This window comes from Phoca vitulina, unplaced genomic scaffold (genome assembly GCF_004348235.1).
Source record: "Phoca vitulina isolate PV1807 unplaced genomic scaffold, GSC_HSeal_1.0 scaffold14, whole genome shotgun sequence".
In the NCBI taxonomy this organism is placed as follows: domain Eukaryota; kingdom Metazoa; phylum Chordata; class Mammalia; order Carnivora; family Phocidae; genus Phoca; species Phoca vitulina.
Window position 1 is genome coordinate 18,166,360 of NW_022589717.1, and position 23,615 is coordinate 18,189,974.

A 23,615-nucleotide genomic window follows, 5' to 3' on the forward strand; every position below is an offset into this window, starting at 1 on the left:
TCATTAGGCAACTTGGGTGGAGTCTAGTTCTCTCTGGAGGTAATTAGGTTTTAACTTTTTTTTTTTTTTCCTTTGCAAGGGTCAGAGGATCTTGTGAGAATACTGGAGCAGTTCTGGACCTGCGCTGTCCAGCTGGAAGCCACGGGTCACATGTGGCTGTTGAGACAGAGCTGGAGATGTAGCTAGTCCAAAGTGAGGCATGCTGGGAGCTTAAACACACGATGGGTTTAGAGGACTTAGTACAAAAAAGAATGTAAAATATTTCACTTATACTTTTTACATGTTGAAACAAAAAGATTAAATATATTATTAAAATTATTTTGAACTGTTCCTTTTTACTTTTTAAAATGTAGCCAGTAGAAAATGTAAAATTTACATGGGTGACTTGCATTATATTTCCATTGGATAGTGCTGGTCTGGACACTCATTATAGAAAAATGTGCATCTGTAAATATGCATAAAGTTTGCATATACTTTTAGAGGGTTTCCAACTCAGAATTTCCTCTTTGGGAGGTGGGGGGAAGGTGGTGAAGAAGGTTATAGGAGAAGGTTTTCATTTCTTTTAAACCCTTCTATGCTGGTTAAACTTTTTTTTTTTTTTTTTTTTTTAACCACCAAAGCCACAGGAAAATCCTCTGGAAAAAAACCTTTGGTAAATGGAGAGCCTCCTAGGCTCAAGGGTTTTGTAGCAGAACCTCCTTGGGGTAAAGTCATAGGCCTCAGAGGCGTACATGGGCAACCAATTCCTGATTTACCTGGTCACCGGCAAGAAGAGACAACACTCATCAAATGGAGAACTATGCAATCCAAAAGGCATTTTCTCTCCTGGGTATGGAATACAATTTGTATTTCTTTTGCTGTTGGATTATCCTTCTAATTCCATTTGACCTAAGTTAACACCCAAATGTGCTTCAGGTAGAGCTGACTGAAGGAGCACATGGTGTAACCCACGCTGACCAAGAACAAGAAACATCTTGAGATGAAGAATCCCACACTGAGGACTAGGATTTGAAGGTATCCAGAGATTACAAACTCTGTGACTAACAGTGGTTTTAAAACAAGGCAAAACAAAACCACTCCTACTTGGACTTCAACCTTGCATCATGTCGATACTCATTCTCAGCAACACAGGAGTGCTGAGTCCCAGAAGCCATTAGTGTCTGTTACGTGTCGAGGAACTGCCTCCCTAAGGTAGGAAGTCAGCTATATGTCATCCCCATCTGCCAAAACATGGAGTCCCCCCACCCCCCGCTCATTAGCAGTCTTAAGGCCAGAAGGAGCTTTGGCCATCATCTTGTGAAACTCCTTCATTTCACAGATGAGGGAGAAGGGAGAAGATGAGGCCCAGCAAACATGTGGCTCAGCCCCAGGACTCCTGCCCCCCTTGCCTGCCTTCGCACACTGACACTGGGTTTCATTACAGGACGTGTGAGACTCCCAGAGAGAGGTGACATTTCTGAAGGTGGTAATCATTTTCCTTGCCTTGCTGCCTACTTAGAAAGCATCAAATAGGAAATCATTAAAGATGGCGAAAAAAGAGCAACCAGTAGTCTGACATCCACTCCCTTGACATCCACTGCATGTTTCAGCAGGGCAGCGGGGATTTACGACACAGCCCAACTCTGGTTTTTGGATGAGTATTAGTGTAATGAGGTGGAAGAGCCTCGTCAAAGATGTAAATACCTCAGTGAGAAAAGCTCTCCTTCTTAGTAACCCACGCAGCCGCGTCGCCTTCTTACAGAGGATGAGGTGATCCGTGATTGTCCAGGGAAACCGTTCACTACCTTAGTCATCTCTGCATCTGGACAGTCTAAATGTATTACAAAATTGCCCACTGAAAAAATAGCACATCTCTGTCATAGTTACAAAAAAAGAATAAAAACGTAAGTAGTTTAAAAATGCCAGTGGGTCTCAGTATTGATTGGATGCCTCTTTTCCTCTCCCTCTTTGTCTCTCTCCGTCAGGAGAAACTTGGTTCGCAAATTCCCATGCTGTACTTTTTAGATCAAGTGGTCTATCAAATCACACGTCCCTCCTCACTTGGTATTTAGATGTACTTGGGGAGCCCTGGGAAGCAATCTACTAAGGATTCCCCTAAACCCTCCCTTGAGGTCTGGTGAGGTTTAACAGAAGTGTGTTGGGATTAAGGTAAAACCCTGGCGCTCCCTCAGCCCCCACTGTGTTGGACACTGGGCTCCCAGAGGATTGGGTCTCTTCTGAAGCCTCCATTGCCTGCAGAAGCCACTTGTGGAGGGAAAAAAAGACTGTTCTAGCCTTGGGGAGACCAAGATCACAGACATTTTTGCTTTTGGGAAGAATATGTGGTATCTGGTCTTAAAACTGGGCTTGCAGTCCCAGCTACAAGCCCTACAGTCAGTCATGAAGAACAGCGCTACAGCCCTGGAGGGGGGCTTCGGAGTTTGGAATTTCAGTCAAAGTCTTTAAGATCCAGGCAAAAATGAAGCTTCTTTCTCACGTCACGTGGGCCATTAACAGAGCGAGGCAAGTGGAAACCAGCGTGATGTGGCTGCAAATAATTAGTAGCCTCAGCGGATTCAGAGCTTAGTGTTGGGGTCTCTGGCAGCTAGGATCTTTAAGATCCACTTAAAAGAATTTAGATTCTTAAGGAAAGCTGGCCTTAGACTATTTCAGGGTGCTGAGGCACTTCCCAAAGCCATGCACACTTCATGCTGAGAGGTCATGGCCATTCATCTCAGAGACGGCGCGTACAAACTGATCACAGCAGGAACTGGTGCTTCGAAACAGAACTCTCTACAAAAGCTGGAGTCAACCAAAGGGGTGGACATCATGTAAACTGCACACAGTCTTTAAAAAGAAACTGCCAAAGAGATCAAACCACATTCCCCAAACAACAAAACAAGACCTGGAAGAAAAGGAAATAAAACTAAGAAGCCCTAAATGTGTCCTGTCTGTTTTAGGAGCTTCTGAAGTGTGTGTGTCTACAAGGACATGGGAGGGAAAATCAGCTTTCGACTTCTCAGCTGCCAAGGCCATGGACTGTTGTACAGATGGAGAGACGGCTTCCTGATTAACATGACTTTGGATATTGCTTTCATTACCATTCTTGAGCCGAGCGCCGTGGAGTTACCAAGTGGTTCTGGAGGTGTGTGTAGCCGGTCCAATTCTCGAGGTTCTCCTCCCTTCCTTCCCCTTGGGTCCTACCATCCCTTTGTTCTATAGTCACCGTTTCAAGACTTGACCTCTTCACAGTCTTGGTCAGTGGAAAGGTCTACATCAGACAGTCCAACTTCCATGGCCATGATCAGCGAGATGTCAGAATCACTGCTTACAGCTGGTTCCTGCTCGCCTGGGAGGAGAAAGCAAAGTTCATGGTGAACACTGACCTATGTTTTTGGAGGCTGGTTATTTTAATACAATTGTCTTTAGGAACATTTCTTTGATGGCCGAGAGAAGGTATTAGAAAAATTGGCTATTTTGTAAAACAAAAACCAAAACAAAAACTAGGTAGAGCCTTATCTTACACGATAGCCCAAAATAAATTCTAAATAGGTCAAAAAGTTAAATGTAAAGAAGAAACTAATATAGCTAGAAGAAGATATATCTTATAAGTATATATCTAAGTAGGAAAATATCTAATATATCAAAGTAGGGCAAGAAACTCTATGTGGAAAAGCAGTTGAGCAATTCACAGAACAGACTGATAAATGTGCATAAAATTCAAAAAATATTAAAAACATGAAAAATAAGATTAAAAGACATATATCAAACTTCAAAGGGCTGCATTTTCAACATATAGCTTTGAAATCAGTATGAAAAACTAACCAGAAAAGTGGGCACAGGTTGCTATTAGAGAGCAATACAATATAAATGACCAATAAACTATAAGGTAAAAATGAGCTACTTTTTTTTTTTTAATAAAACTTCTCTCTTGAAGAAACACAGCATTACACTGAGGCAGGTACTTTGATATTACTGCATGTAGAACCGTGACATTTTCACTCAGTAATTTCATTTCCAGACTGTATCATAGAGAAATAGCCATGCAAAAATATTCACTGAAGCATTATTTATAGCAGCAAAACATCTCAAGTAACAAAGTCCAACAATATAGAATACCTGAGGAAAGTGTGTTACTTCTAGAACACAATCTTCTTGCTGTAACAACTAAAGTAACATTTCCAAAGAACCTGTAGTTACATAAGAAAATGCTCACAGTATTCTTCTAAGTGAAAACTGAAGTGTTCAAAGCTTTATATGCAGTGAGGCTTACAGAGAAAGTTAACAAGAAGCAAGAGAAAGTTAACTAGAAGCAAGGAAGCCCAAAATACTAGTAGGAGTTGTCTCAAGTTTTGGGATTTACATTCATTTTCTTTAAAAAAAATTTTTTTTCAGTTTTACTTCCAAACATTCTGCAATGAACAAATATCATTCATTCACTCAAGACATAGTGAGTCCCCACTATGTACAAAGGACTGGGCTAGATGTGAGGGACCTAGGTAAGAGCAAGACAATTCCTGTCTTCAAGGAGTTTACTGTCTAGTAGGCAGGCACACCATGAGACAGGCAATCACAACACAGTGGGATATGCATGATGCTGGAAGATGCAGCTGGTGTTATAGGAGCAGGTAAGAGGGCTATGTGACCGACTACTGAGTCAGAAGGCTTCCCATCGGGTGTAACGTCTACACCGAGTCCTCAAGGAGAACTCGCATTCTAGCCAGATGATTAAGAAGGAAGCATCTCTTAAGCACTAGCAATAGCATGTATGGATAGATATGTCTGAGCATGATAGGGAGCCTTGTATAGATGGACATTAGATCATATTTAAATATGACTGGAATGCAAGGTCAAGCCAGGGACTCTGAAGGGAGACTGGGGTGCTCAGCTGCATAAAAGGCAGCTTTAAAACCAAAAGACCTTGCATGTCCCATTATCCTGTTGAAGAAACACATAATTAGAAGACCGGCAAAATGTCGAAGTACTGAAGAAGCTGGTGGTTATAATACTTTTGCTCTGATAATCACTGATATAATTTATTTCATGTTGAGGTACAGTTAAAGAGTTAAAGAGAATATATGAGTTTTATGAAAGATGTAAATTCTTTTTTTAAGTTTAAATTCAGTTTACTTAACATATAGTGTATTATTAGTTTCAGAGATAATTTAGTGATTCATCAGTTACATATAACACCCAGTGCTCATTACATCAAGTGCCCTCCTTAATGCCCATTATCCTGTTACCCTGTCCCTCCACCCACCTCCCCTCCAGCGACCCTGTTTGTTTCCTACAGTTAAGAGTCTCTTATGGTTTATCTCCCTGTTTTCATTTTTTTTCCCCTTCCTGTCTGCTATGTTCATCTGTTTTGTTTCTTAAATTCGACATTTGAGTGAAATCATATGATAATTGTCTTTCACTGACTGACTTATTTTGCTTAGCATAATACCCTCTAGTTCCATCCACATCATTGCAAATGGCAAGATTTCATTCTTTTTGATGGCTGAGTAGTATTCCATTGTATATATACACCACATCTTCTTTATCCATTCGCCTGTCAATGGACATCTGGGCTCCTTCCACAGTTTGGCTATTGTGGACACTGCTGCTATAAACATTGGGGTGCAGGTGCCCCTTCGAATCACTATGTTGTATCCTTTGGATAAATACCTAGTAGTGCAATTGCTGGATCGTATGGTAGCTCTATTTTTAACTTTTTGAGCACCCTCCATACTGTCTTCCAGAGTGGCTGCACCAGCTTGCATTTCCACCAACAGTGTAAGAAGGTTGTCCTTTCTTCACACCCTTGCTAACATCTGTTGTTTCCTGAGTTGTTAATTATAGCCATTCTGACCGGTGTGCGGTGGTATCTCGTGGTTTGGATTTGTATTTCCCTGATGCTGAGTGATGTTGAGCATTTTTTTATGTGAAAAGACAGTGAATTCTTAAGATGTTTAAAAGGAAACAAACAGAACTAACACAGAGTTATGGCCTTAAGAATCAGCTTGAGGGGCGCCTGGGTGGCTCAGTCGTTAAGCGTCTGCCTTCGGCTCAGGTCATGATCCCAGGGTCCTGGGATCAAGCCCCACATCGGGCTCCCTGCTCAGCCGGGAGCCTGCTTCTCCCGCTCCCCCTGCTTGTGTTCCCTTTCTAGCTGTCTCTCTCTCTGTGTCAAATAAATAAATAAAATCTTAAAAAAAAAAAAAAAAAGAATCAGCTTGAGAGAAATGGGCTGTTTCACAGGGCTATATCCAACCTAAAGACTGAGCTCTACTAGGTTTCCTAGGCCCATAAATGCATGAGGTTCACAGAAACAGATCAATGGCTAGAATAAGACTCTGGAAGCAGCTCTCAGCAGACAGAGGTATTTAGTATTTGAAAACGGGGGCGCTCCACAAAATATAAAACTAGTCATTTAGGAAAAAAAGGCAAAATTGGATTCCTGCCCCACACTTCTCAACAAAATACATACTCGGCTGGCGAATACGTGTGTCTAGACCTATATTTATAACTACGTCTGCACTACGTCTGTGTCCGTACCTGTACCTGTAGCCCATTTTTAATTGTGCGCGCGCACTTCCTCTGCTCCAGAGCCGTCTGGCACTTTCAATCTCTGACTTCTGGGGAATTCTTTTTGCAAACTGGGATGGTTCTCCCTTCTCTCATGGCTGCTTTGCATTTGTTTTCTCCGCAGGGCCCTGGCTTGCTGCCGTGTAGGCTATGCTCAGCACCACTCCAGAGAAAGCCTTCACTTTGGAGTCGGAGTAAGCAGTGTCCACTAGATTGGGACAGTGCACAACCTGCACAGCTGGACACAGGAGCTCGCTCTGTTTCTCAGATCCACGAAGTCCTTGGCCCTTTATCCATTTTTTTTCCAGTTGCCCAGATCTTGTTATTGTCTTTTTACCTTTTCCCTGGCCATGTTGGTCTACACCTTACAAAATCCCTTTGCTATAGTTTATGTGGGGTTTTAGGAGAGGCTGGAAGTAGTTTCACATGTTCAGTCTACTCGTTTCCCTCAGCACTCTCCTAAAGCATCACTTTTACAAGGAGAAACAGATATAGTTAAAATTATATGCACGAGAACTGGGAACCCATTTTACTTCATGAGACTGTATTCTAGTCTCAGCTATAGTAACTACACATGTTACTTTGTCTAAGTCACTCTGTCCTCTAGGGCTAAAGTTCCGTTGTCTATAAAATGAGCCTGGACTGGGTATCTCAGAGTCCTTTCCAGTTGTTAAAGTTTGTACCTGCATATGTTGATGTCACCCTCGCACGGTGTCTCCTACACGCTGCTTTCTCAACGAATATTTACTAGAATTCCCACTGAGGAACAAAGTTATAAGCCTTGCTTTTTGCACAACCCTCCAAATTATTGTTTTTTCTTGAAAACAGTCTTTTCTTAATAAAAAAGGGTCTGTTTGTTGTATATTTAATACAAGTATATACTAAATGGGAGAATTCACTATTTGAGGTGTAGTGAAAGCTGAATTATTCTTATTCCTGGAGATAAAAAATGAGGGTTATATTATAGAGATATAATCTCTATTTTTTTTTTTTTTCCACAATGGTCCATGAACTAATTCAGCTCATGAGCAGCCAAAATTTTCAGCTCACAATTATACTGTCAGTCAACCAAGGAGCTCATCATGGAGTGGTTCTATGCCTTTCATAAATATCTAGTTAGAAGAAAAACCAAAGGCGGCCCACATGAAGGGCTGATTAGTCAGAGTTCTATAAAGACAGCTCCATGTACCTGCACTGGCAGCTTCTCACCTTCACTCCTGGCTTTTCAAGCCACCGGCCTCAGCAGATTCTATGGACTCATTCTCACTGTGGTGTTTTCTAAGTTGGACCTTGTGAATCGAAAGAAAGAAAGGCCATGGGGACTGATGGAACTATGGCTGCTGAATTCATGATGCTATTTTGGAAACTGACCGTCCCGCACAGCTCCAGGCAAAGATGAATTCGAATCAATGAAATCAGATACTTGCCAAAAAGTGGTTCAGTTTTTACGATGTAGCATTGCATCAAGCATAGCATCTAATCATTTTCCATTTCAAAACTTAAAAAAAAAATGATCTGAAGACATTTGAAGTTATTTTTTTACTCTGTCCTGTGTTTTTAATTGAACTTAGTTTGCTCCATAATTTTTAAAAGCAGGGCTTTATCTTTTAATTAAGGCAGATGTTTTACTTTGAGGCCACAATAATACAAATGTAACCCACGGTCACTAAAACATTTAGAAGGTTCTCTGTAGGTGGTACTAATTGGGGAGTGTAAAGTAGCTATTAACAATATAAATGTTCACTGAATGTTACCTCCTTCCCTGCAAAAGCTGATATAAAAGGAATGCAGAAATAACACTGGCCTTTACTGAACCCTCACAACAACCCTTTGATGTAGGTATCTTGATTCCTGTTTTACAGATGGAAAAAAAAATACTCGCAGTCCATTGGATGCAGTAGTATTATACCTACTTGACATACTTTCTTCTCCTGGTTTTCATGCATTGTAAAGACATGGAGAGAACGGAAACAGAGAGTGATAGGATCCACTTAATATTTTAAAAGTTCACTCTTGCTGTTAAGTGAAGAACAGATCAGTGGGACAAAGGGTGGAGGGAATCTGGGGGGAACCACTGCAGCCAAAAAGATGAAATGTGATGATGGCTCAGTATGGCAGCAGGGATGGAGCTAAGGGAACACACTGAAGAAATATTTTAGGAGGAGGATATACAGAAAAGTGATGGGCTGGGCAAGGGCAGCAAGAGAGGAGAAAGTAGAGGATAACCCCCACATTTCTTGAGCAATACAGGTACCATTTACTGGGCAGGAGGAACTGGAAGATGAACTGGTGGGGAGAGATCAAGAGTTCAGTTGTGGGCGCCTGGGTGGCTCAGTCGTTAAGCGGCTGCCTTCGGCTCAGGTCATGATCCGGGGGTCCTGGGATCGAGCCCCGTGTCGGGGTCCCTGCTCAGCGGGGGGTCTGCTTCTCCCTCTCCCACTCCCCCTGCTTGTGTTCCTGCTCTCGCTATCTCTCTCTCTCTGTCAAATAAATAAAAAAATCTTAAAAAAAAAAAAGTTCAGTTGTGCATGCGTCATGTTTGAGACGCCCGTGAGACACGCAAAGGGAGACGTGGGGTCGGCAGCTAGATACTGGAGTCTGGAGGACAATACATGAAGTGAGAGGCTTCAGCAGTTTGAAACCAGGAGAGTAGATGAGGTGTTTTCAGCAAAAGATTATAGAGAAAACACCAGGGGCAGAGCTCCCCAGAACACCGAAACCTACTGCCAAAGACTCAAACTCATGCTGCCAACATGATTTGTCTGGCCTGCACCATGTTTTCTTTTAAAGTATGAATTAGTTACCAATATTTAAATGTCAGGATATTTTACATACACATTTAGATTTGAAATTTGTCTTGGAAAAAGAAATATCTGGCAATATATGCCCAATTCCCAGGATGAAATCATTGAGGGGAACAGAGTAAGAGCTGCCCTGAGTAGCTCAAGGCAAAGAGGCTCTGGGTCCCCACGGCTGTCCAACAGTCTACTGCCCTGGTTCGTGGTACTTGGCCCACGTAGATAGTATCAATTGAAACCTCATATTTAGGGGGAGGGCAGAAGAACACCAGAGGAGGGCAAGCCCCAAAAGAGCCTGAAAATGGCCAGCGAATACTGTGCCATTGATTCATTTCCTTTTCTTTTAAACATACTCGGTTTTACCTTCTTTCTAGGCACTGACTCATAATTAACAATCCATACCCAAGGAAATGAAGTACTGTGAGTATTACTGATTTGGTTGGGTGGGTTTTAAGGCTAACCCTGTCATCTAATTCACAGTCTTGAGTGTCTTTATCATAGCATTAACGGGCATCTGATGAGATGGTGGGCAGAAAATACTCCATTTTAAATGGAGCTTTGTAACCTATTTTCTTGGCCCATTACCTGCTGCTTTCATACATTTCCACACTTAATTGTAAGTAAAATCCAGCAGTAGCCTCAGCGTGGTTAACCAAAAAATTCTTAGTGTTGGGATTTATTCCATTGAATCCATAAATTATTAATATCTTTGGTTTATCTCTTTCTTAATATATAAGAAAATTACCTAAAGACTCACAGTATCCCTTTGTGAAATGGGCATTGCAGTTGTAGTTCTGCTGTGGTATAAAGTGTGCCCGATGACCAAGTTCCCTCCTGAGAATAGAAGACCCTGAGATCTGCCTCATCCAGTGTTGGGGATACCTGGCCCATTCCTGGCACTTCCCTGGCCCTTGTCAACATTCCCATTTCAGAATCCCACCATGCTCCTTCAGAAATAGGCACTTGGCAGATGTCTGTAGCACTGAAATTGAACTGAAGTTCCTCTCTGGCCATGTAGGGCTCAAGTTTTGTTATTTTATTAGCTAATAACAATCTTAATGCTTATTGAGTACTTGGTACATACCCGGGATTACACTAAGTATTTAAACAGATTGTGTAATTTAATATTCAAAATCAACCTATGATATAGTATTATTTCTATTTTCAGGCGATAAAACTAAAGCTCAGAAAGGTTAAAAACCTCCTGAGCTTACACTCCAAGTAAGACTTGGAAGTAGAATTTGAACCTAGATCAGACTCCAGGGTCCATGAACTTGACCATATCTATACTTCTGAGGTGAGATTCTTAACCTGAGGATTAGTGGACTTGCAGGGGCATCCAGGTACCTAAAATTCCATACGTGCTTATATGCTTATATGGATATATACATTTTTCTGGTAAGAGGATTGCTTTCACTAGATTCTTGCAGAACCACAAAAAGGCTAAGAACCATTCACTGAAGAGATTTCGCACCCTGGGTGACTTGGAGGACACACTGCTGTATGCAATAAGAGTGGCTTGCCTTTCTTTAATGTATTTTTTGTTTTACATTTCACTGACTCTCTGTTCTATTAATTTGACATGACACTTTTCATATGAAGTCACTGCTTTCCTACTTGATTCTTTATGATGATTATTCAAAGCTAAAGCAGAGGGCGCCTGGGTGGCCCAGATGGTTAAGCGTCTGCCTTCGGCTCAGGTCATGATCCCAGGGTCCTGGGATCGAGTCCCACATCGGGCTCCCTGCTCCTTGGGAGCCTGCTTCTCCCTCTGCCTCTCTCTCTCTCTCTCTGTCTCTCATGAATAAATAAATAAAATCTTAAAAAAAAAAAAAAAAAGCTAAAGCAGAAAATTATCCCTCCCAGAATGAGCTTTGATATTTGCTACCTGTCTTCCGAAAGAAGGCACAGAGCAGCAGCAGGCTGGAGTAAGTCCTCCCTGTTAAGAATTAACAAACACTGCCCTCAGAGTAAGTGTTCTCTGTGCTCAGAGAAAGTAAGATGGTGATGAATATAATCCCCCAGGTGTCCTGATTCTCCAGGAGGTCTGGTGTTACATGCTGGGAGCTGCTCTGCATCACATAAAAGCTTATTTTTTCCCATGTACTTGAAAAATAAGGTTTCAAAGAAAAATGGCACCCTTCTGTCCACTGCTACCAATGTTTATCTTCTTGAAAATAAGACATCATTTCCAATCACCCCTGTATGATGCAAGGGCACCACAGGAGGGGGCTCAACCAGACTGGCTGGCTTACAACATTATCTTTTCATCTCTTCCCGGAAGTGAGCTTTCTTGAGGTGGGGGCCCTGCCTCCGTACTCCCTGTCATAACCTTAGTGGGTAAGTTAATCCGACTTCAAATGCAGTGTTTTCAATAAGGAAACAGGTTCCTTTCGCATGGATTCCTTGCCTTATCTCTTTTGCCTAACAAGAATTTCTGAGGAGATAAACTTCTGATTTGGTTTAAATTTTCCCTCTCAGGAGGGGCTTCTGTTGTGAGAATGGCGGGCCTGAGGGCCACTTTCCTCAGAGGCTGGGCAATAATATTAATAACGACAGCTCCAATGTATTGTCTCCTTCCTACATGCCTCACAGTGACATTCTGAAGCAGGTGCCCAACGACTGCTACACATTTCACAGGTGAAGCCAACTTGTCCAAAATCAAGTGCACAGAAAGGGGGCAGAAATGGAACCCTCACCCGAGCCCGTGATATTGACAACTATGCCATTCTGGAACGGCAGAGCTGCCAGATTTTTATGTGACGGCTAAGCTGTTCTTACAGACAACACTTGGCCACCTTTGGGAACTAAGCATCCCAGGGCTACAATATAAGTTTATCCATCTGGCTAAGTGACTTCTAAATTGTTCAGATACAATCAGCACTTTTGCCTTTTTAAGATCTTGCTCCATAATGATATAAATATATGCATGTTGAGATCAAATCAGAAAAGTCCTTTCTCCCCTCTCAGATGGGAAGGTTTAAAGCATTATTTTCTTTTTAAAGATTTTATTTATTTATTTGACAGAGAGAGAGACAGTGAGAGAGGGAACACAAGCAGGGCGAGTGGGAGAGAGAGAAGCAGGCTTCCCGCCGAGCAGGGAGCCCGATGCGGGGCTCAATCCCAGGACCCTGGGATCATGACCTGAGCCGAAGGCAGACGCTTAATGACTGAGCCACCCAGGCGCCCCTAAAGCATTATTTTTATGTGGACTTGGTGAGGGAGAATTCCCAGGAAGCATAAGCTTTGTATATAAATACGAAGTAAGATCACATCATTATGATTTCACTTTGCTTTTATCTCATCATCATTGGTTTTCTTCCTTGTGACACTTCACCCAGGAGCAAAATGATTTCGTCCAGTTGCTCAAACTCCTTACGGATTTCATTAACAGTTCATTCGTTGAGTAATTCCTCACTAAGTGCCAAAAGAAGGGACAATGTGACTTTTGCGATAGTTTTATATTAGTTTGTGCAGGAAGGGATGCAAAACCTAGTGAACATTTATTAACATTATTAATAGCTATTTTACAATTCCCAACTAGTATTACCTACAGAAAACCTTAAGCATTAAGCGCAGTATCTGATATATGGAAGGCTCTCGATAAATGTGAATTGGAATAAAAAAAGTAAAAAAAAGGGCAAGCTGCTAGATAGATTTAGAGAGAGAGGCAAATATACAGACTTACCCATTTTTACAATTGTATAAAATTATCTATAGACTTCATTTATTCATTCATTAATTTATTTAATCACTCTTTTATTCAATGGGTATTTACTGAACACTTCATTAGGTAGGCACCCATACTGGAGATGAGCTGTGGAGGAAATAAAGATGAACTAAAACAGACTCTACCTTTAAGTTGAATTTGATCTAGTAAAAGAGATCAGACTACCTACATAAGTTTAATCCAAGGTGATATATGCTAAAGGTGGGTGGCACAAATAAAATGCTCAAGAAACAGAGGGGTGGGGAGAATTTTGCCTCCAACTGGGTAACCAAAGGGGTTCATGAAGTAGGTCACAGGTAAACCAGTGGTGAGATCTAACTGGTACTGGGAAGTATGGGGAGGAGGGAAAATGGCATTCCTTTCAGGGGAACCAGCATGACTAGGTGTCATCATGTCAAGGCATGTGGATTGGACTATAGCTTCGGATATGGACAATGATGAGCGATGTGCCAGAAGTGGCTTGGAGGTACTCTGCGCCCCTCCTGCCCTCTCCTGGTTCATGGGGAGCTAGAAGGCTGGGCACTGCATTTCCCAGACTCCTTTGCCAGCTGGCTTATGCGAGGTTCTGCCAAGGAGATTGGAAGGCAGGAGGAGGAGGGAAGCCACCACACTTCTGGTTCGGGTTCCAGAACTGTTGGGAGCGGTTTCAACAGAATCAGGATGGGGAGGGATGTGAGTTCCTAGTTAGCCTCAATGCTGGTGGCTTCCCCAAGAAGCAAGACAGCTCTGACAACATCAGAATAGTGGATGCACACTCAGGAGCTCTCAGTAACACCAGTGGATAAACTTTTATTTATATTTTTTGTAAATCAACTTTATTGAAGCATAATTCACCTACAATAAATTGCATCTGTTTCAAGTGTATAATTTGGGGCACCTGGCTGGCTCAGTCAGTAGAGTGTGTCACTCTGGATCTCAGGGTCATGAGTTTGAGCCCCATGTTATTTTTTTTTAAAAGATTTTATTTATTTATTTATTTGACAGAGAGACACAGCGAGAGAGGGAACACAAGCAGGGGAAGTGGGAGAGGGAGAAGCAGGCTTCCCGAGGAGCAGGGAGCCTGATGTGGGGCTCGATCCCAGGACCCCGGGATCATGACCTGAGCCGAAGGCAGACGCTTAACGACTGAGCCACCCAGGCGCCCCTGAGCCCCATGTTATACGTGGAGCCTATTTGAAATTAAAAAAAGATAGTGTATAAGATGAGCTTTGATGGATGTATATATCTGTGCAACCACCATTATGATCCTGAGGGTGTTTTAAAATAGTGAACACTTCTTTCCTCCCAAAGTTTTCCCATGCCCCTTTATAGTCAATCCTTCCTTCTGTTACTGGTTCCAGGTGACATTGGATGTTTGTTTTTTTTTTAAAGTAACTTTTTATCAGATTTTTAAAAAAGATTTTATTTATTTGACAGAGAGACAGTGAGAGAGGGAACACAAGCAGGGGGAGTGGGAGAGGGAGAAGCAGGCTTCCCGCGGAGCAGGGAGCCCAATGTGGGATTCAATCCCAGGACCCTGGGATCATGATCTGAGCTGAAGGCATATGCTTAATGACTGAGCCACCCAGGCACCCGTATCAGATTTTTTCAACATTGGTATAACTGACATTTAGGGGTGGATAATTCCTTGTTGTGTGTGTGGGGGGGTTGTCCTGTGAATTGTAGGATGTTTAGCAGCACCCCGATCTCTACCCACTGAATGCCAATAGTACCACTCTCTCCCCAGCTTGACAACCAGAAACATCTCCAGTCATTGCCAAATGTCACTTGAGAGGCAAAATCACTCCCAGCGAAGAATCATGGCTCTAGTTTAAGGTGCATTTTCTATAATGTCATTTTATAGCATGTACTCTCTGGTGTCCGGTTTCTTTCACTCAGTACACTCATTTTGAGATCTGTCCATGATGTTGCATGTATCAATAGATCATTTCTTTTTATTGCTGGAAAGTATTCCACTGGACGGATGTATCACAGTTTGCTTATCTATTCACAAGCTGACCAACATTGAGTTATTTCCAGTGTTTGGCTATTGTGAATCAAGCTGCTATGAACATTTGCGTGCAAGTCTTTTTGAGGGCATACATTTAAAAAAAAATGTTTTATTTAAACTCAATTAGCCAACATATAGTACCTCATTAGTTTCAGATGTAGTGTTCAATAATTTATCAGTTGCATATAACACCCAGTGCTCATCATATCACATGCCCTCCTTAATGCCCATCAACCGGTTACCCTATCCCCCCATCATCCACCCCTCCAGCAACCCTGTTTGTTTCCTTTAGTTAGGAGTCTCTCATGGTTTTTCTCCCTCTCTGATGACTTCCTATTCAGTATTCCCTCCCTTCCCCTATGATTCTCTGCACTGTTTCTTATATTCTACATATGAGTGAAAGAGGGCATAAATTTTCATTTCTCTTCAGTAAATACCTAGAAGTGCATTGCTGGGTTCATATGGTAGGTATATGTAAACTACATAAAAAATGGCCAAACTGTGTGTGTGTGTGTGTGTGTGTCAAAAGACACATTAAATTCACTCTCAAAACAATTTTCAAATATACAGTACCATATTGTCAATTATATGTACATTGTTGTGCAACAGATCCCCAGAACCCTCTTCCTCTAGTCCTCCCCAACCTCTCTCTCTCTTTTTTTTTTTTTTTTTTTTTAAGATTTTATTTATTTATTTGAGAGAGAGAGCATAAGCAGGGGAGAGGGGCAGAGGAAAAAGGAGAAAGAGACATCCTGCTGAGCAGGGAGCCTGATGTGGGGCTGCATCCCAGGACCTTGAGATTGTGACTGGAGCCAAAGACGGACACTTAACTGACTGAGCCACCCAGGCGCCCCTTCTCTCCTCTTTCTAAAAATAAATAAATCTTTTTTAAAAATGCCATTGAAATCTTGATAGGGATTGCATTAGACCTGCAGATTACTTTGGGTAGTATGAACATTTTACCATATTAAAAGTCTTCTAATCATGACTATGGGATATTTTCCCATTTATTTGTGACTTTTAAATCTCTTTTGGAAGTATTTTTGTTTGTTTGTTTTAGAAAGGGAGTAAGGGGGTGGGCAGAGGGAGAGAATTTTAAGCAGGCTCCATGCCCAGCGCAGAACCTGACACAGGGCTCGATCTTACAACCCTGAGGTCATGACCTGAGCTGGAATCAAGAGTCAGATGCTTAACTGACTGGGCCACCAGGTGCCCCCTTTAGGCAATGTTTTATAGTTTTTAGTATACAAGTCTTTCATCTCCTTAGTTATATTTATTTCTAAATATTTTATTCTTTTTGGTGTTACTGTAAATTAGATTATTTTCTTAATTTCCTTTTCAGGTTGTTCATTGTAAGTGTTATAGAAAAGCAATTGTTTTTGTGTGTTGATTTTGTATTCTGCAACTTTGCTGAATTCATTTATTAGTGCTAACAGGGATTTTTTTTTATTGAATCTTTGGGATTTTCTACATATTAGATCATGTCATCTTCAAACATAGATATCTTTTTTCCTTCTAATGTGATGCTTTCTGTTTTTTTCTTGCTTAACTGCTCTGACTAGGACTTCCAGTACTTTGTCAAATAGAAGCGGCGAGAGTAAGCATCCTTGCCTTGTTCCTGATCTTAGAGAGAAAGCTTTTAGTTTTTCACTGCTGAGTATGACATTTGCTGTGGGCTTTTCATATGTGACTTTTAATACACTGAGGTAATTTCCTTCTATTTCTAGTTTGTTGAGTGTTTTTATCACAAAAGTGTGTAGAATTCTATCAGATGCTTTTTCTGCATCAAGATGATCCTGTTATTTTTATCCTTTGTGCTATTAATGTGGTGAATCACATGTTGGGATCTACGATCCATTTTAAGTTAATTTTTTTTAAGATTTTATTTATATTTTGACAGAGAGATAGACAGCGAGAGGGGGAACACAAGTAGGGGGAGTGTGAGAGGCAGAAGCAGGCTCCCTGCTGAGCAGGGAGACTGATGCGGGCCTCGATCCCGGGACCCTGGGATCATGACCTGAGCCGAAGGCAGATGCCCAACGACTGAGCCACCCAGGTGCCCCATTTTATGTTAATTTTATGTATGGTGCAAGGTAAAGCTTGGCGTTCATTTTTACCCAAGATTTTTTGTGATCAATTTCTTATATTAAATTCCCCTCTTTTTAAATACCAAGAGTGATTTCCATTTTCCTGACTGGTCTCACTGATTACAGTGATGAGGTTGGAAGGATAGGCTGTACGAAAATGAACAGGAATTTGAATGCCAGGCTAACATGTCATGAACTTTTTTTTAACATCCATGGGTTTTATTACGTTGTGCATAAGAAGTACTTGCTTAGATGAACTGCTGAAAAATAAAGTCTCAGTTTCTCTCTCATAATAATAATATAATAATTTTTTTGTAGACTGTAATGAGATTTGGTACATTTAGGTATAATACACATATGCATGCGTGCACGCGCACACACACGCGGTGTTTTGCGTCACCGTGTCTGACACGTGCTATGCCAGATGATGCACTGCTATTATTGTATTTAATAATTTTAATCAGAACCTACTTTAGTCCTTTCCCATTAAGACTCTTGCCTGCTTCCTTCTTTGCCCATTAATGTGCTGGAAGACAATGGGTACCCTTCTCTTTCCCTGTCACTACCCTACTGTTTCTGTAATGTTCTATTTCCTCAGTGTTATTGGATGTAGGCTGATGCATCAACATTTCATCAAGAGCTCATTCACCCTGTGACAGCCTCATCCCTCCTGCTTGTAAAAGTGTCACCCTGTCACAAGATAGCCTAACACAAGAGTCATAAGAAACTAGAGAACAGGGCTCTGAGGGAAACACAAAGTCTAGTTTAAAGGTCAAGCTGCAGAACATAGCAAAGTCGGAAATCTTTCACTTCGCTCTGGAATGGATTGGGGAAGGCAGAAGTAGGGACACGGTTTCTTACACATACCTTTCTGAAAGGAAGAAGCATTTTAAATAGGGACTCTGCTGAAATATAAGTCCTTAAGAAGAGCATAAGCAAACTGTAAGGTAATAAATAGTTCAGTGCTGGAGAGTAGACATTACCAAGAGCACATTTGGGTCTGTATGCAGGCATCATTTTACATCAATCTGTTCTACCACCACCATCAATTTAAAGTTTTTTTTTTTTATTAAGATTTTATTTATTTATTTGACAGAGAGAGAGAGATAGCGAGAGCAGGAACACAAGTAGGGGGAGTGGGTGAGGGAGAAGCAGGCTTCCCGCTGAGCAGGGAGCCCGACACGGGGCTCGATCCCAGGACCCTGGGATCATGACCTGAGCCGAAGGCAGATGCTTAACTGACTGAGCCACCGAGGCGCCCCTCAATTTAAAGTTTTTACTATGGTTGTCATTTCTGACCATTCTGACCATCTGCCCCATAAAGCACGTGGAGAAGCTTGCTTTATAAAACTTCAAGACTGCAAGTCATTTGTTTAGAGAAACCCCTGGTTGCCTCTACCTCCTCCAACAAATACAGCATAATTCACCTTTAGCTGGTGTGAGAATAGGTTATGACCTGGTGTTTCGGGGCAGGAGGGGAGGACTCTAAGCGGTCGCACAAATAAGCCCTCAAAAACTGTTAGATTCATCTTAGCTAAAGAAAAGAGGCCTGATGTTTTGACCCAGACCATGAGTTGATATCCCAAAAATAAATTACCAAAATTCACAGTAATTGGGATGGATGTGCCTTCCTGGAAAACCTAATGGATTCTATCTAGAGCACATAATAGCAAGAGCAGTCATCCAGTCATACATTATAAGATCATAACCTAACCCACTCCTCTGGCTCACAGAATGCAATTTCTAGTTCCTTGTGCTTAGGGCAGAAACCAGAATTTTAATCAATATTTGGCCATGCAATGGGAATTCCTTGCCATGAGTTTAGGGTAAAAATAAAGGAGATGCAAATGATGTAATGTGATATAATGATTTATTAGAAAGATATTTTTGATTATTCAGATGACCAAAATCTATTTCTCAGATATATTTGATCTTCATCCATAGTTTCTGAAAACACTTCAGAGCCATAAAGGTGAAATGAGTGTCTTGTTATTAATGAAGGTGGCTTCTGAACCTCATCCAAGGCAGGAGGTCCAACCATGTGATTAGAGAGTTGGAACGTTCAGTCCCACCCCGACCTCCAGGGACAGGAGAGGGGCTGGAGGGTTGAATCAGCCAATGACTTAGTCATGACTATGTAATGAAGCCTTCATAAAGACCCAAGAGGACACCTTTTTGGACCCCTTTTTTCTAAGAGCTTCCACACTTGGGGAACCAGAATGCTTCAGAGCCAGGCGCTAAGCTCCATGAGGATAGAGGCTCCTTTGTTTGGGACCTTGCCATAGGTAGCTCTTCCTCTGGTTGTTCATTCATATCCTTTAATAAACTTTATCATATCCTTTAATAAACTGGTAAATATAAGTGTTTCCCTGGGTTCTATGAGCTGTTTAGCAAATTTTTAAAAAAGATTTATTTATTTGAGAGAGAGAGAGAGAGAGAGAGAGAGAGAGAGAGAGGGAGAGAGCGCATGCGCACAAGCAGGAGGGCCAGAGGGAGAGAGAATCTCAAGCGGACTTTGCGCTCAGTGCAGAGCCAGACGCGGGGCTTCATCTCACAACCCTGAGATCAGGACCTGAGCCGAAACCAAGAGTTGGAGGCTTCACCAACTATGCCACCCAGGTGCCCCTGTTCTAGCAAATTAATTGAACCTAAGGGGGAGGTTGTTGGAACAAAAAATCTGTAGCTGGTCAGTCAGAAGCACAAGGAAGCAGCCTGGGCTTGTGACTGGCATCTGAAGTGGTGGTGGTGGGGGGTGAAGTCCTGAGGGACTGAAGCCTTAACCTGGGGAATCTGATGCTATCTCCACATAGATGGGGTCACAATCAAGTTGAACCCTCGGACATGCTGCTGGTGTCTCAGAATTGCTTGGTGCTGCTATGTGTGGAATTTCCACCCTCCAACTGGAATTGGATCAGGGAACATTAGAGAGGCAAGCTGATCAACCAGGGAAGGGAGCATGACGGGAAAAGGGAATGAAGTCGGGGCGGGGGGGGGGGGAGTGGATAGTAAGCCGAGTCAGACATTTGCCCTCCACTCTGCCCCTTGGGGAGAGAAACCACTGCTCTTCTCTCTTGGGTCTTCTTTGTTTCATAACCAAGCAGATAAAGCCAGAAGAGCCTTAGAGTTTACTTATCACTCACTCATTCAATCCAATAAGATAATGGATAGAAAACATTTAGCCTAGTTTCTGGTTCAGAAAAACTATTTAATAAAATGTAGGTTTTGATGGTGGTACTATAAAGCTGGAACTGCTATTCATGTTGTTTGCAGGTAGATGAACCTAGCTCACCCACTTCTAAGTGAGGAGGCAGACAAGGAACCCATAGTTGCATGCTGGTTGAATGGTACAATGCTTAGTATTATGTCAGTGTGGAGATCAGGTGTTCTAACTTTTTTTTTTTTTAAGATTTTTTTAAGGTTTTTATTTATTTGTCAGAGAGAGGGAGAGAGAGAACACACACAAGCAGCGGGAGCGGCAGGCAGAGGGAGAAGCAGGTTCCCCGCCGAGCAGGGAGCCGGATGCGGACTAGATCCCAGGACGCTGGGATCATGACCTGAGCTGAAGGCAGACACTTCACCGACCGAGCCAGCCAGGCATCCCGTGTTCTAACTTCTTAAACAGCTCTTTCCAACTGTTTATTTCCCCTTTACAAGCACATTCTCAAACTTAAAAGAAGAAAGCCATCCTCCCTTTTGATAAACATACAAATCTTATCCCTCCCCACGAAAGTTTTGATACCTTCAACCCCCCCCCCCCCCCCCCCCCCCGCGCCCATCACTTTGCCCTGGAGAATCACTGCTATTTTTCTTGAATCCCCACCAGGCAGGAAGATTTTGTTGAACTTTGAAGTGAGTATTTAAAAAAATGATTTGCATTTTGGTGTTTTCCAGATATAGAATTAAATCATTACTTTATGGGATATTTTTCTAGATTCACTATCCCTTACCACTAATCATTGGTTAAAAGGTTGAAATCCCTAAATGCTTTATCTGGGTTTGGTACCTCTTTAAAAATCTCATGGTACCTTGAAGCAGATTTTCTTGGTGGGGGTAAGGGGGATGGGGACAGACACTAAAAAAAATTACAAAAGTGCAGGAGTAATATAGTAACCTAAGCTGCTATGTCTCCATCACCAAGCATTGATACTTACTGATTTTCAGGTGTCTGTCCAGTGTCGCCTCCTCAGAGAAGCTGTCCTTGTCTGTATGACCTAATAGCTCCTAATCACTCTCTAATGCCTTACCTGGCCTTATTTTAATTTTTGATAGTCCCATCTTAATATTCTATTCTATTCATTATGTTCTTCTGTCTTGTTCAATACAATGTAATCCCCATGAAGTCAGAGACCGCATCACCACAAGATTCCCCAGCACAGAAAGAAGGCTCTGAGTTATACCAGGCTGTGAATAAATATTCATTTTGTAAATCATGTTATATTTCAGTAAAAGCAGAAATAACAAAATCATGTTTGTTCCCTTTGTACCTCATTTCTAGTTTTATACTCCCAGCAAAGCAACCACTAATACAACCTGACATGAGTCTTTACAGTACATTTTATACAAATGTGTGTGTGTGTGTGTGTGTGTGTGCCCGCGCATGCATCTGTGCAGGTAAGAAATAAATCTATGAACAAATTAAGTGCTATTCTGTGTAAGCATTAAATTTTTTACACAAATGAAAGCTTGCTGTGTATGTTATTTTTCAACTTATTTTTTTTCTTAATCTTGTTTTTCAGATTTAGTCATATTCTGTATTTAATTCTTTTTAAATGTTGTTAAAGGGGCACCTGGGTGGCTCAATCGGTTAAGCCTCTGCTTTGGCTCAGGTCATGATTCCAGGGTCCTGGGATCAAGTCCCACATTGGGCTCCTTACTTTGCGGGAAGCCTGCTTCTCCCTCTCCCTCTGCCTGCATTTCTGCCTACTTGGGATCTCTCTCTCTCTCTGTCAAATAAATAAATAAAACCTTTAAAAAAATGCTGTTTAAGAGTCCATCTAAAAATATGCTATATTTTATTTGTCTTTCTAAAATGGAAAACATTTAGATTATTTATAATTTTTTTTTTTAAGATTTTATTTATTTGACAGAGAGACACACAGCGAGAGAGGGAACACAAGCAGGGGGAGTGGGAGAGGGAGAAGCAGGCTTCCCGCTGAGCAGGGAGCCCGATGCAGGGCTCGATCCCAGGACCCCGGGACCATGACCTGAGCCGAGGGCAGACGCTTAACAACTGAGCCACCCAGGTGCCCCTAGATTTTTAATTTTTTTTTTTAAAGATTTTATTTATTTATTTTGACAGAGAGAGAGATACAGCGAGAGAGGGAACACAAGCAGGGGGAGTGGGAGAGGGAGAAGCAGGCTTCCCGCGGAGCAGGGAGCCCGATGCGGGGCTCGATCCCAGGACCCCGGGATCATGACCTGAGCCGAAGGCAGACGCTTAACGACTGAGCCACCCAGGTGCCCCTAGATTATTTATAATTTCTATCATAACAATTTTTCCTTGTATGTATCTTCTAGCACATTCTCCATAAATGTTAGTTTCCTTTTCCTTTCCTTTTCAGAGTAAGAATACATGATCACTTTCTTCTCCAGGGAAGGGGCATTTTAAGGAGTTTTATATAGCTCCGAGGTGCTATAATTTCTTTTGGCTTCCAGAAAATAAACATTAGAAGAATAAAAGAAATGAAGAAGTGTAAATGACCACTTTTAATTTCTGGTCCCAAAAAAGATTGATTATAATAGCTGGTCACCTACCCATATCTATCACTGTATTCCATGATTATGACAAGGGTCAATGAGGATGGAAGGTGAGGGTGGGTAAAAGCCCTGGTAGAAAATGGTAGATTTGGCCCAGAATCGTTCTAACACCCTTTTTCACAATTATAACCATTATTGTTCTGTCATCATCATCATCATCATTATCATTCATTATTTGCTTTTGTTTATAATATTCTGTCAAAGATTTGAGTTCATTTGAAAGCAGGCTGCCTGAATCTCAGAAAGGCTAAGTTACTCTCTCCCGAAATGCCAGTAAGTGACTGAGCTAGGACTTGAACTCGGCTCTCCTGTTCTTGCCTGGGTGGTTTTTATGGTGCTTTGTGCTTTGTTAGCAGTCCTAAGGGGTCTACTGTGGGAGGAACCTGGGGCGCTGAGTGTGGTGCATGAGGATGGTGATGATGATGGAGGTGATGACAGTAACTGGCACAAGGAGAGCCCAGACTGTTCTTTCCACACCCATCCTCCCCCCCGGCCCCAGCATTTAGTGCAGCAATATTCAGAGGCAGATGACTAGTTAATAGGGTAATGGCTCTTTGTTGAAACCATTTGTTAAACCCTCTCATTTACTTTACTAATCTGATCTTCATTTCCTTTGCTCATCTATCTGATCTTTATTTCCTGGAAAGCCAAAACAAAACAAAACAAAACAAGCACCTAGTAGCTACAATGAACTTCATCAAATGCCT

The 23,615-nt window shown here is 41.8% G+C and overlaps 1 protein-coding gene across 1 annotated transcript in view; it reads right to left on the minus strand.

The window, feature by feature from the left end:
- Nucleotides 1-578: 578 nt before the first annotated feature.
- RNF150 (ring finger protein 150) overlaps nt 579-23,615 on the minus strand; it is a 261,794-nt gene continuing 238,757 nt past the window's right edge. The window contains exon 7 of the mRNA XM_032412896.1: nt 579-3,328. Within this exon, the coding sequence (XP_032268787.1) occupies nt 3,210-3,328 (119 nt within the window). The 3' untranslated portion in view covers nt 579-3,209. The remainder of the gene's footprint in view (nt 3,329-23,615) is intronic.